Source organism: Musca autumnalis, unplaced genomic scaffold (genome assembly GCF_047663935.1).
Source record: "Musca autumnalis isolate F117 unplaced genomic scaffold, ASM4766393v1 scaffold_3, whole genome shotgun sequence".
In the NCBI taxonomy this organism is placed as follows: domain Eukaryota; kingdom Metazoa; phylum Arthropoda; class Insecta; order Diptera; family Muscidae; genus Musca; species Musca autumnalis.
The window spans coordinates 14163587-14176944 of record NW_027411866.1 but is presented as its reverse complement, the minus strand read 5'-3'; the positions used below and the strand labels follow the sequence as shown (position 1 = coordinate 14176944).

At 34.8% G+C, this 13358-nt stretch overlaps 1 protein-coding gene across 1 annotated transcript in view; it reads left to right on the top strand.

Annotated features, from left to right (window-relative positions):
• The window catches only part of eag (potassium voltage-gated channel protein ether a go-go), a 238467-nt gene that overhangs the window by 169315 nt on the left and 55794 nt on the right, over positions 1-13358 (top strand). Inside the window, exons 5-6 of the mRNA XM_073972866.1 lie at positions 1354-1468; positions 9094-9225. Of these exons, the coding sequence (XP_073828967.1) occupies positions 1354-1468; positions 9094-9225 (247 nt within the window). The remainder of the gene's footprint in view (positions 1-1353; positions 1469-9093; positions 9226-13358) is intronic.

Sequence of the window (13358 nt, the reverse complement as noted above, 5' to 3'; positions counted from 1 at the left end):
CTTTTAAAAATCCACGTTTATTAGGCTGAGGGTGGTTGAAAAATATTCTTTTAAAAATCCACGTTTATTAGGCTGAGGGTGGTTGAAAAATGTTCTTTTAAAAATCCACGTTTATTAGGCTGAGGGTGGTTGAAAAATATTCCTTAAAAAATCAAAGTTTGTTGGGCTGAGGGTGGTTGAAAAATATTCTTTAAAAAATCCACGTTTATTAGGCTGAGGGTGGTTGAAAAATATTCCTTAAAAAATCAGATTTGTTGGGCTGAGGGTGGTTGAAAAATATTCTTTAAAAAATCCACGTCTATTAGGCTGAGGTTGGTTGAAAAGTATTCTTTAAAAAATCCACGTTTATTAGGCTGAAGGTGGTTGAAAAATATTCTTTATAAAAATCCACGTTTTTTGGGCTGAGGTTGGTTGCAAAATATTCTTTAAAAAATCCACGTTTATTAGGCTGAGGGTGGTTGAAAAATATTCTTTAAAAAATCCACGTTTATTAGACTGAGGGTGGTTGAAAAATATTCTTTAAAAAATCCACGTTTATTGGGCTGAGGGTGGTTGAAAAAATATTCTTTAAAAAATCCACGTTAATGTGCGGAATATCTCATCGATTGTATAGCTAAATGAAGGAAGAATTGATGTCGCAAATATCATCGATTATCGCGAAGTGTTCTCCTTTGCAGTCAGCATGCATGCACATTCGTGTCCAACACTTCGTGGAGAATGAACATTTTTTGTATTCAATGGATGAGCTGACCATTTCACGCCATTAAACACCAACCTCATGATAATTAGCCACTAAAATTGCTCAACAGTATCTAAATGTTCAGTGAAGTGGATAAGTAATATGGTAGGTCGGCAGAAGTAAAGTGGTGTTAGGGAATCTAGACCTCAATATATATTATTTGATTGATATTAATGGTGAAAAATTAGAGTTGTGCCAAAGGAACTATATGGAACTATCTCGTTCACTTCGCAGTTCCAATGGCCCACACATTTTCTTTGGACAAACTGCGTATACTTAATATCACACGTTACATTTCATGTTGTTACTCATACGTTTTGGAACTAGTACAAGGAACTAGGAACTATGAAAAATACGAAAATTGAATTTCATATATAAGATTGGAAATTTTGTTCAGAAGAGAAGACCTGTTGAGAAAACTCCTGTCCATGTAAGGGCTTATCTGTAAGGGATATAGAGTGTGACAACAGCATCAGCTCTGAGTCTTTAGTTCATTGTAAGATCTATTTATTAATGTCAGAATCTTCTATGGCACAATATACCCTCCATACTGTGTTCTTTTTGCCTAGACCCACCCTAATATAGCCTAATTGCAAAATTCAATAAAAATTAAGGGTGCCCATTCAATTGGAGCCATGATGCTTACAGAAAAACTCCAACAACATTCCGATGCAACGTCGAGCCAGCCTAGCCTAGTATTGGTCAGTCAACTTTTTATGTACCATGATGGTGGGTGGATTGGTGGTAACAAGAGAATGAGAAGGTCCAAGTGCCAATGGTAGTTACATAAAAATAACCTCTTAAACAATTAAGGTGTGAAAATGATAATGTGCTTCATTTGGCCTCTTGAAATGCTTCGTCGTCTATAAAATAACAATTTATTGGAAAATTGTTTATCTCGTCTCTCCCTCCTCGGAACACCCCTAAGCCTGTACGTAAAACGAATAACGGCTGTGCCTGGTTGATTGCTAGGTAGCTGTGTTATATTTACTCAGTTCTGTGTTTACCAGTTGCTGGTGGTTTGGTTTGTTGTTAGCGGGATGTTTAAATTTGGTTTTTGTTCAAAGACGAGGGGAAGGGGTGCTTTCGAAAATTGCATTAACATTTTGTACTGTATGTGTGTTTGCGTTACACATACAAACATCATTGCTGTATACATTTCATTTCAATTTCCTTTAAAAGGAAATCATATGTTATTTGCCAAAGAATCAAACGAATCTCGACAGCCGGCAGGTTTTATCCACGAAGGATAAGGAAGGTTGAGCAAATGAGAATGGTTCAAAATTTAAATCAATTTGGGAGGTGAATAATGTTGGAATAAAAATTATGAGACTTAGAAAAAATTCACAGACCACAGGTCTGACTTTTTTTCTATAGGAAAAAATTCACAGACCACAGGTCTGACTTTTTTTCTATAGGAAAAAATTCACAGACCACAGGTCTGACTTTTTTTCTATAGAAAAAAATTCACAGACCACAGGTCTGACTTTTTTTCTATAGAAAAAAATTCACAGACCACAGGTCTGACTTTTTTTCTATAGAAAAAAATTCACAGACCACAGGTCTGACTTTTTTTCTATAGAAAAAATTCACAGACCACAGGTCTGACTTTTTTTCTATAGAAAAAATTCACAGACCACAGGTCTGACTTTTTTTCTATAGAAAAAATTCACAGACCACAGGTCTGACTTTTTTTCTATAGAAAAAAATTCACAGACCACAGGTCTGACTTTTTTTCTATAGAAAAAAATTCACAGACCACAGGGCTGACTTTTTTTCTATAGAAAAAAATTCACAGACCACAGGTCTGACTTTTTTCTATAGAAAAAAATTCACAGACCACAGGTCTGACTTTTTTTCTATAGAAAAAAATTCACAGACCACAGGTCTGACTTTTTTTCTATAGAAAAAAATTCACAGACCACAGGTCTGACTTTTTTTCTATAGAAAAAAATTCACAGACCACAGGTCTGACTTTTTTTCTATAGAAAAAAATTCACAGACCACAGGTCTGACTTTTTTCTATAGAAAAAAAAATTCACAGACCACAGGTCTGACTTTTTTCTATAGAAAAAAATTCACAGACCACAGGTCTGACTTTTTTTCTATAGAAAAAAATTCACAGACCACAGGTCTGACTTTTTTTCTATAGAAAAAAATTCACAGACCACAGGTCTGACTTTTTTTCTATAGAAAAAAATTCACAGACCACAGGTCTGACTTTTTTTCTATAGAAAAAAATTCACAGACCACAGGTCTGACTTTTTTTCTATAGAAAAAAATTCACAGACCACAGGTCTGACTTTTTTTCTATAGAAAAAAATTCACAGACCACAGGTCTGACTTTTTTTCTATAGAAAAAAATTCACAGACCACAGGTCTGACTTTTTTCTATAGAAAAAAATTCACAGACCACAGGTCTGACTTATTTTCTATAGCAAAAAAAATTCACAGACCACAGGTCTGACTTATTTTCTATAGCAAAAAAATTCACAGACCACAGGTCTGACTTATTTTCTATAGCAAAAAAAATTCACAGACCACAGGTCTGACTTATTTTCTATAGCAAAAAAATTCACAGACCACAGGTCTGACTTATTTTCTATAGCAAAAAAAAATCACAGACCACAGGTCTGACTTATTTTCTATAGCAAAAAAAAATCACAGACCACAGGTCTGACTTTTTTCTATAGAAAAAAATTCACAGAACACAGGTCTGACTTTTTTCTATAGAAAAAATTCACAGACCACAGGTAGACCACAGGTCTGACTTTTTTTCTATAGAAAAAAATTCACAGACCACAGGTCTGACTTTTTGCTATAGAAAAAAATTCACAGACCACAGGTCTGACTTTTTTTCTATAGAAAAAAAATTCACAGACCACAGGTCTGACTTTTTTTCTATAGAAAAAAAATTCACAGACCACAGGTCTGACTTTTTTTCTATAGAAAAAAAATTCACAGACCACAGGTCTGACTTTTTTTCTATAGAAAAAAATTCACAGACCACAGGTCTGACTTTTTTCTATAGAAAAAAATTCACAGACCACAGGTCTGACTTTTTTTCTATAGAAAAAAATTCACAGACCACAGGTCTGACTTTTTTTCTATAGAAAAAAATTCACAGACCACAGGTCTGACTTTTTTTCTATAGAAAAAAATTCACAGACCACAGGTCTGACTTTTTTTCTATAGAAAAAAATTCACAGACCACAGGTCTGACTTTTTTTCTATAGAAAAAAATTCACAGACCACAGGTCTGACTTTTTTTCTATAGAAAAAAATTCACAGACCACAGGTCTGACTTTTTTTCTATAGAATAAAATTCACAGACCACAGGTCTGACATTTTTTTTTAGGAAAAAAATTCACAAAATTCAGACAGGTCTGACTTTTATTCTATAGAAAAAAATACCACAGGTCTGTCTTTTTTCTACAGAAAAAAATTCTCCGACCCCAGGTCGCTGTTTTTTTCTATAGAAAAAAATGCTCCGACCCCAGGTCGCTGTTTTTTTCTATAGAAAAAAATGCTCCGACCCCAGGTCGCTGTTTTTTTTCTATAGAAAAAAATGCTCCGACCCCAGGTCGCTGTTTTTTTCTATAGAAAAAAATGCTCCGACCCCAGGTCGCTGTTTTTTTCTATAGAAAAAAATGCTCCGACCCCAGGTCGCTGTTTTTATACCCTCCACCATATGGAGGGTATAATTAAATTTGTCATTCCGTTTGTAACACATCGAAATATTCGTCGGAGACCCTATAAAGTATATATATTATTGATCAGCATAAAATTCTATGTCGATTTGACCATGTCCGTCTGTCCGTCCGTCCGTCCGTCCGTCTGTCTGTTGAAATCAAGATACAGCTCGCAATTTTAAAGATAGAGAGTCAAAATTTGGTATAGAAGTTGTTATTACTTGCAGGATGGTTGGTATTGAAAATGGGATATATCGGTCCACGTTTTGATATAGCCCCCATAGAACGGTACCTCCCGATTTTCGGTATTTTTAAGGTTTTAGCTTCATTATCACACCGAAATGGCTGAAATTTGGTACGTAGTCTTCTTTAGGGGTACAAAACTTTCTCCCAGAATTTTGTTGGTGTCGGTCCATACCTTCATATAGCCCCCATAGAACGGTACCTCCCGTTTTTCGGTATTTTGAAGGTTTTCGCTTCATTATCACACCGAAATGGCTGAAATTTGGTACGTAGTCTTCTTTAGGGGTATACAACTTTCCCCTAGAATTTTGTCGGTGTCGGTCCACACCTTCATATAGCCCCCATAAAACGGTACCTCCCGATTTTCGGTATTTTGAAGGTTTTAGCTTCATTATCCTACCAAAATGGCTGAAATTTGGTACGTAGTGTTCTTTAGGGGTACAAAACTTTCTCCCAGAATTTGGTCGGTGTCGGTCCATACCGTCATATAGCCCCCATAGAACGGTACCTCCCGTTTTTCGGTATTTTGAAGGTTTTCGCTTCATTATCACACCGAAATGGCTGAAATTTGGTACGTAGTCTTCTTTAGGGGTATAAAACGTTCCCCTAGAATTTTGTTGGTATCGGTCCACACCTTCATATAGCCCCCATAAAACGGTACCTCCCGATTTTCGGTATTTTGAAGGTTTTAGCTTCATTATCCTACCAAAATGGCTGAAATTTGGCACGTAGTCTTCTTTAGGGGTACAAAACTTTCTCCCAGAATTTTGTCGGTATCGGTCCATGTCTTCATATAGCCCCCATAGGACGGAACCTCCCGATTTTCGGTATTTTGAACGTTGTGGCCTCAATATTCCACCGAAATGGCTGAAATTTGGAATTTAGACTTCGTTGGAGGTACTCAAACTTCCCCTTTAAATTTGTCGGTATAGGTTCACGCCTTTATATAGCCCCCATGGAAAGGTACCTCCCGATTTTTCGTGTTTTGAAGGTTGTGTCTTCAATATTCCACCAAAATGGCTGAAATTTGGTATTTAGTCTTCAATGTGATATAAAACTGTTCGCCAGAAATATGTCTGTACAGGTCCACTCTTTCATATTGCCCTATTTCTGACTAAAATTCGTCGGTATAGGTCCACGTTTCGATATAGCCCCCATAGAACGGTACCTCCCGATTTTCGTAATACTGAAGACTGCGACGTCAATATCCAACCAAAATGGCTGAAATTCGTTATTTCGTCTTCCAAGAGTAATAAAATATTCCAGAAGAGTATTATCAGTATAGGCCCACGTCTTCCTATATCCCCATAGAAGCGTACTTCTTCATTTTCGGTATTTTTTAAGTTTTAGGCACATTCTCATACCGAAATATAGGAAATTTGGTATTTATCTTCTTTGAGCCTAAAAACTTTCCGTAAGAAATTTGTCGGTATAGATCGACGTTTTGAAATAGCCCCCATAGAATGGTGCCTCACATTGTTTTACCGAAATTGCTGAAATTTAGTATAAAGTCTTCTTCATACACGAAAGGAAACAAATTATTCCATTTTACTTCAATACAACTGGTGGTGGAGGGTATAACAAGTTCGGCCCGGCCGAACTTAACGCCGTTCTTACTTGTTTTCTATAGAAAAAATGCTCCGACCCCAGGTCGCTGTTTTTTTCTATAGAAAAAAATGCTCCGACCCCAGGTCGCTGTTTTTTTCTATAGAAAAAAATGCTCCGACCCCAGGTCGCTGTTTTTTTCTATAGAAAAAAATGCTCCGACCCCAGGTCGCTGTTTTTTTCTATAGAAAAAAATGCTCCGACCCCAGGTCGCTGTTTTTTTCTATAGAAAAAAATGCTCCGACCCCAGGTCGCTGTTTTTTTTCTATAGAAAAAAATGCTCCGACCCCAGGTCGCTGTTTTTTTTCTATAGAAAAAAATGCTCCGACCCCAGGTCGCTGTTTTTTTTTCTATAGAAAAAAATGCTCCGACCCCAGGTCGCTGTTTTTTTTTCTATAGAAAAAAATGCTCCGACCCCAGGTCGCTGTTTTTTTTTCTATAGAAAAAAATTCTCCGACCCCAGGTCGCTGTTTTTTTCTATAGAAAAAAATTCTCCGACCCCAGGTCGCTGTTTTTTTCTATAGAAAAAAATTCTCCGACCCCAGGTCGCTGTTTTTTTCTATAGAAAAAAATTCTCCGACCCCAGGTCGCTGTTTTTTTCTATAGAAAAAAATTCTCCGACCCCAGGTCGCTGTTTTTTTCTATAGAAAAAAATTCTCCGACCCCAGGTCGCTGTTTTTTTCTATAGAAAAAAATTCTCCGACCCCAGGTAGCTGTTCTTTTCTATAGAAAAAAATTCTCCGACCCCAGGTCGCTGTTCTTTTCTATAGAAAAATGCTCCGACCCCAGGTCGCTGTTTTTTTTTCTATAGAAAAAAATGCTCCGACCCCAGGTCGCTGTTTTTTTCTATAGAAAAAAATTCTCCGACCCCAGGTCGCTGTTTTTTTCTATAGAAAAAAATTCTCCGACCCCAGGTCGCTGTTTTTTCTATAGAAAAAATTCTCCGACACCAGGTCGCTGTTTTTTCTATAGAAAAATTTCTCCGACCCCAGGTCGCTGTTTTTTTTTCTATAGAAAAAAATCTTCGATCCCAGGTCGCTGTTTTTTTTCTATAGAAAAAATTTCTCCGATCCCAGGTCGCTGTTTTTTTCTGTAGAAAAAAATTCTCCAATACCAGGTCGCGACCTGGGGTCGGACCTGGGGTCGGAGAATTTTTTTCTATAGAAAAAAATTCTCCGACCCCAGGTCGCTGTTTTTTTCTATAGAAAAAAATTCTCCGACCCCAGGTCGCTGTTTTTTTCTATAGAAAAAAATTCTCCGACCCCAGGTCGCTGTTTTTTTCTATAGAAAAAAATTCTCCGACCCCAGGTCGCTGTTTTTTTCTATAGAAAAAAATTCTCCGACCCCAGGTCGCTGTTTTTTTCTATAGAAAAAAATTCTCCGACCCCAGGTCGCTGTTTTTTTCTATAGAAAAAAATTCTCCGACCCCAGGTCGCTGTTTTTTTCTATAGAAAAAAATTCTCCGACCCCAGGTCGCTGTTTTTTTCTATAGAAAAAAATTCTCCGACCCCAGGTCGCTGTTTTTTTCTATAGAAAAAAATTCTCCGACCCCAGGTCGCTGTTTTTTTCTATAGAAAAAAATTCTCCGACCCCAGGTCGCTGTTTTTTTCTATAGAAAAAAATTCTCCGACCCCAGGTCGCTGTTTTTTTCTATAGAAAAAAATTCTCCGACCCCAGGTCGCTGTTTTTTTCTATAGAAAAAAATTCTCCGACCCCAGGTCGCTGTTTTTTTCTATAGAAAAAAATTCTCCGACCCCAGGTCGCTGTTTTTTTCTATAGAAAAAAATTCTCCGACCCCAGGTCGCTGTTTTTTTCTATAGAAAAAAATTCTCCGACCACAGGTCGCTGTTTTTTTCTATAGAAAAAAATTCTCCGACCCCAGGTCGCTGTTTTTTTCTATAGAAAAAAATTCTCCGACCCCAGGTCGCTGCTTTTTTCCTATAAACATCCTTAATTTCCTTTGTGTTCAAAATTGTTACTGCTCCCTTCGGATTTTATGTGAAAAAATATAATTTTTAATTAAATTTTGAAAACCAACGTTTGCTGGTTACTCAATAAACTGTAGTTATCTTGTGTGTAAATGTTGAAGCGCCAAGGACTCTGAATGTTTTTGGTGGGTTGTCACACCTGGTTATTGAATTTGTGTCCAAATATAGCCAAACAAAAACCGCAGTCTTACATGCCACAATGCTTGCTTGCTTGTTGAATGTCATGCCTTGAGTTCGATTTGCCGTTGTAAGGACATGAGTCCTTTTTTGAAGGACACTAGGTTCTTTTTAAGCATGACTTCCTTGCTAGTTGTACATTTCTGTGCATTTTCATTTTGAACATGTTATTGGAAACGATTTATTTGTGGTTCAATACAACTACTGACTCAATTGAGACCCCGTTCATAGGAGAGGTGTTCGTTGTTGTTGTTTCCAATAGTCAAATGTTACAGAATTGTTGCATTTTATGGTTTTGTTTGCAATGACCGTAAAACACAGAATGTCATACATGATGCAGGAAGAATTTTTTCTGATAGCTGAATATTCACCAATAGTTTTGGGGCAAGTTTTTGTGGGGTAGAAATGTGCTCCAATCTTTGTTTGTGGTGCCTCTCGAAATTGCTGACACCATTTTTTGTACCAAAGTTGCATGCATATATGAAACCATTTGCCATGGTAAATGCCAAAGGCCAATAAGGAACAATAGGGCCATTTTTGAGATTAAAAATTTGTTATTTCCATTTTTTTTCTTCTTTAACAAAAAAATTGGCTTTTTTGAATTCTTCTAATCATCTTTGGTTTTATTTATTTTGTCACATTTTTATAGAAACTCCACTATGGCTGCTGTTACAGGTTGCACCCATACGCAACGAAAGGGATTTGGTTGTGTTGTTCCTGTTAACATTTCGCGATATTACCGCCCTCAAACAACCTATCGACAGCGAAGACACCAAAGGTGGTAAGTAAATTCTATAAAATTATATTGTGTCCAATTTTCAATTTTTTCACTGTATATATTCTTGTGTGTGTTATCTCATAAGCCTTTTAAAACTCAATATATGAAAAATTATACTATTCTGTACAAAAAAACATGTGCGTTTTATAAAATCTATAGCAACACTGTTTATAATATAATGCATGGATATGTGTTACAATAACAAAAATCTCAGCACACCAACCTATTTTTAATAACACTGTGCGACAACAAAAAAATGACAAGGGAAATCGAGTTAATACTGAAAGTAGAGCTAAAAATATGAGACACGTGTATCGGCGTTTTTAAAGTTACCGTCGGAAAGTAACCAAAATAGGCGGGGCAAGTTCCGCCCATTTTTAATTTCTTCGAAATATTCGAATTATGATATCTTGGAATCCTTGCATTTCAGGTATATAGTGTCTTTGGCAACTTTACTCAGGAGGGTGTGGGGAATATTTCTGATAAAAATTTTAACCCTCATGCGGTTCATCAAAGGGGTCTTTTTTGTCCTATTTTTGAAAATCTTTCAAAAACTCCTTAAAAATGTGATCGTATCAAATCCAAATATTCTACAAAATTGTTCGCCATAAAATTTTATTATAGGTCTCAGAGTACACCAAATCTGTAACTCTTGTCTAATCGCCAGGAATCTCTAAAAATAAAAAACACGTTTTAGGGTTAAAGTCGGACTTCATCTGAGTTTATTCAAAATTGTCCCACAAAATATAATTTTAGAGAGATGATATCAGAGACAAAAATATTCTTCATCAAATTTCACTATAGGTCACCAAAGAAATGAAATGTCTATTTACATTTTATAGCATGTAAATATCAGTATCAATTTTGCTGAAAAAACATGAAAATATTTCCCAATTTTTTTGATGAAAAATTGTTCCTTCTTTTTTCGAGTTGATACGTGGAAGTAATATAAAACTTGGTTATAGGTGAAAAGTGTCAAAGGATGAAAAATTCTACACAAAATTTCACTATGAGTTTCAAAATAAACCATATATCTATGTATACTATTTCCTTAAAAAGTTAGATTACAAATTTATATATATTAGGATAAAATTATATGTTTTAATTTTGGACTGTTAATTTTACATAATTCCATACTGGATCAAAATCTAGCAATATCCTTTACTTTTTGGGAATATTGTTAAAGAAAAAAATGTTCCAAAAGAAATTTCATTGTGAGTCTCTGAATAAAAGAAATCTGTAACCATAACGTATAACATTCTTAGCAGCCCTTGTTTTTGGTGTAGGGTTCAGGGCCGTATTTTACATTTTTTAACCAGATTGTCGTTGTGATTAAAAAATAAAAATATCTTATTGATGGTGTTTCGTTATAAATTCATACAGAAGATGTTGTGTGTTCAATTTAAATAGCTTTAAAAACATTTGTGGTGAATATATATTTGAAACATATAGAAAACCCAGATCGGACCTGCCAAAATTGTGTATTTTTAATACTTTTAACTTAAATTACGTATTTAGGATAAGCCATGGGATGCTTATATTGTATGTGAAAATACATTAGAGGTCTACGGCTATGGTCCAGTGAAAATATAAGTGTCATATAGGCTCTCACATGTACAATTTGGTGTGGTCCAAAAACTACAATGATGGGACTCACTCCTACCTTGGTGGCATTTACGTAATTAACTATAGCAATTGACGTAAATAGCTGTATCATGAATGACCATAACGAACCCAGTTAAGATATATTCATTTATGTCAATTGCTATAGTTAATTACGTAAATGCCACCAAGGTAGGAGTGAGTCTCATCATTGTAGTTTTTTGGACCACACCAAATTGCACATATTTTCACTGGACCATAGCCGTAGACCTATAATATATTTTCACATACAATATAAACAACCAATGGCTTATCCTAAATACGTAATTTAAGTTAAAAGTATTAAAAATACGCAATTTTGGCAGGTCCGATCTGGGTTTTCTATATGTTTCAAATATATATTCACCACAAATGTTGTTAAAGCTATTTAAATTGAACACACAACATCTTCTGTATGAATTTATAACGAAACACCATCAATAAGATATTTTTATTTTTTAATCACAACGACAATCTGGTTAAAAATGGTAAAATACGGCCCTAAACCCTACACCAAAAACAAGGGCTGCTAAGAATGTTATACGTTATGGTTACAGATTTCTTTTATTCAGAGACTCACAATGAAATTTCTTTTGGAACATTTCTTTCTTTAACAATATTCCCAAAAAGTAAAGGATATTGCCAGATTTTGATCCAGTGTGGAATTATGTAAAATTAACAGTCCAAAATTAAAACATATAATTTCATCCTAATATATATAAATTTGTAATTTAAGTTTTTAAGGAAATAGTATACATAGATATACGGTTTATTTTGAAACTCATAGTGAAATTTTGTGTAGAATTTTTCATCCTTTGACACTTTTCACCTATAACCAAGTTTTATATTACTTTCACGTATCAACTCGAAAAAAGAAGGAAACATTTTTCATCAAAAAAATTGGGAAATATTTTCATGTTTTTTCAGCAAAATTGATGCTGATATTTTCATGCTATAAAATGTAAATAGACATTTCATTTCTTTGGTAACCCATAGTGAAATTTGATGAAGAATATTTTTGTCTCTGACATCATCTCTCTAAAATTATGTTTTGAGGGACAATTTTGAATAAACTCAGATGAAGTCCGACTTTAACCCTAGAACGTGTTTTTCATTTTTAGAGATTCCTGGCGATTAGACATGAGTTACAGATTTGGTGTACTCTGAAACCTTTAATAAAATTTTATGGCGAACAATTTTGTAGAATATTTGGATTTGATACGATCACATTTTTAAGGAGTTTTTGAAAGATTTTCAAAAATAGGACAAAAAAGACCCCTTTGATGAACCGCATGAGGGTTAAAATTTTTATCAGAAATATTCCCCACACCCTCCTGAGTAAAGTTGCCAAAGACACTATATACCTGAAATGTAAGGATTCCAAGATATCATAATTCTAATATTTCGAAGAAATTAAAAATGGGCGGAACTTGCCCCGCCTATTTTGGTTACTTTCCGACGTAAACTTTAAAAATGCCGATACACGTGTCTCATATTTTTAGCTCTACTTTCATAATGTACTTGGTTTTTCCCATCATTTTGAAAAAAATTGAATTTTGTTGCACAGTGTAATAGGACCATAGTGCGTATATTTTATTTTAGTTATGACAACTTGTGGTATTTTCCGCATAAGTTTTTTATTTGTATAGGAATTTGTACCGTTTCTTCGCCAATCTGAAGACAATATAAAAGGCTATAGGCAATGATATCCTCTAAAAATATAAAAAAGATTTTTAACTAAATATATTTATAATATCAATACATTGTTAGACTAATAGCGTGAAAAGAGCGAGCGAATTCAATAAAAGAACAAAAGGAGAACTTGTGAAAGACCTATCTTACAGACATACATGTCACAAATAGTAAAAATTCCTGCTCTCCTTATACCTTTCGAGTGTTTTTTATTATAGGACCATTGGGCGTATAATTTATTTTATTTTGACCATTTTTGGTATTTTCCACATAACTTGTTCGTTTGTAGAGCAATTTGTGTCGTTATTTCGCCAATCTGAAGAAAACACATCAGGCTAAAATACAAAATTACTAAGGGCAATAATGTCCTCTACAATAAAAATAAATATTTTTAACATGTTTCCACTAAATATATTTATAATATCGATACATTTGTAGACCAATTGAATGAAAGGAGCGAGTGAATACCATAGAAGAACAAAGAGAGAACTTCTGAGCTATCTGACATATGTCACAAATAGTAAACATTGCTACGTACTTTACACCTTTCGCTCGATTTTTGTTAATAGGACCATAGTGCGTATAATTTATTTTAATTATGACTATTTGTGGTATTTTCCACATAACTTGTTCGTTTGTAGAGCAATTTGTATCGTTATTTTGCCAATCTGAGAAAAGCACATCAGGCTAAACTAGAAAATAACTAAAGGCAATAAAGTCCTCTTAACTTACTTACTTACTTAGCTGGCCCATTACAGAACATTTGTTCCATAGACCGAACTAAGGAAAGATCTCCAATTCTC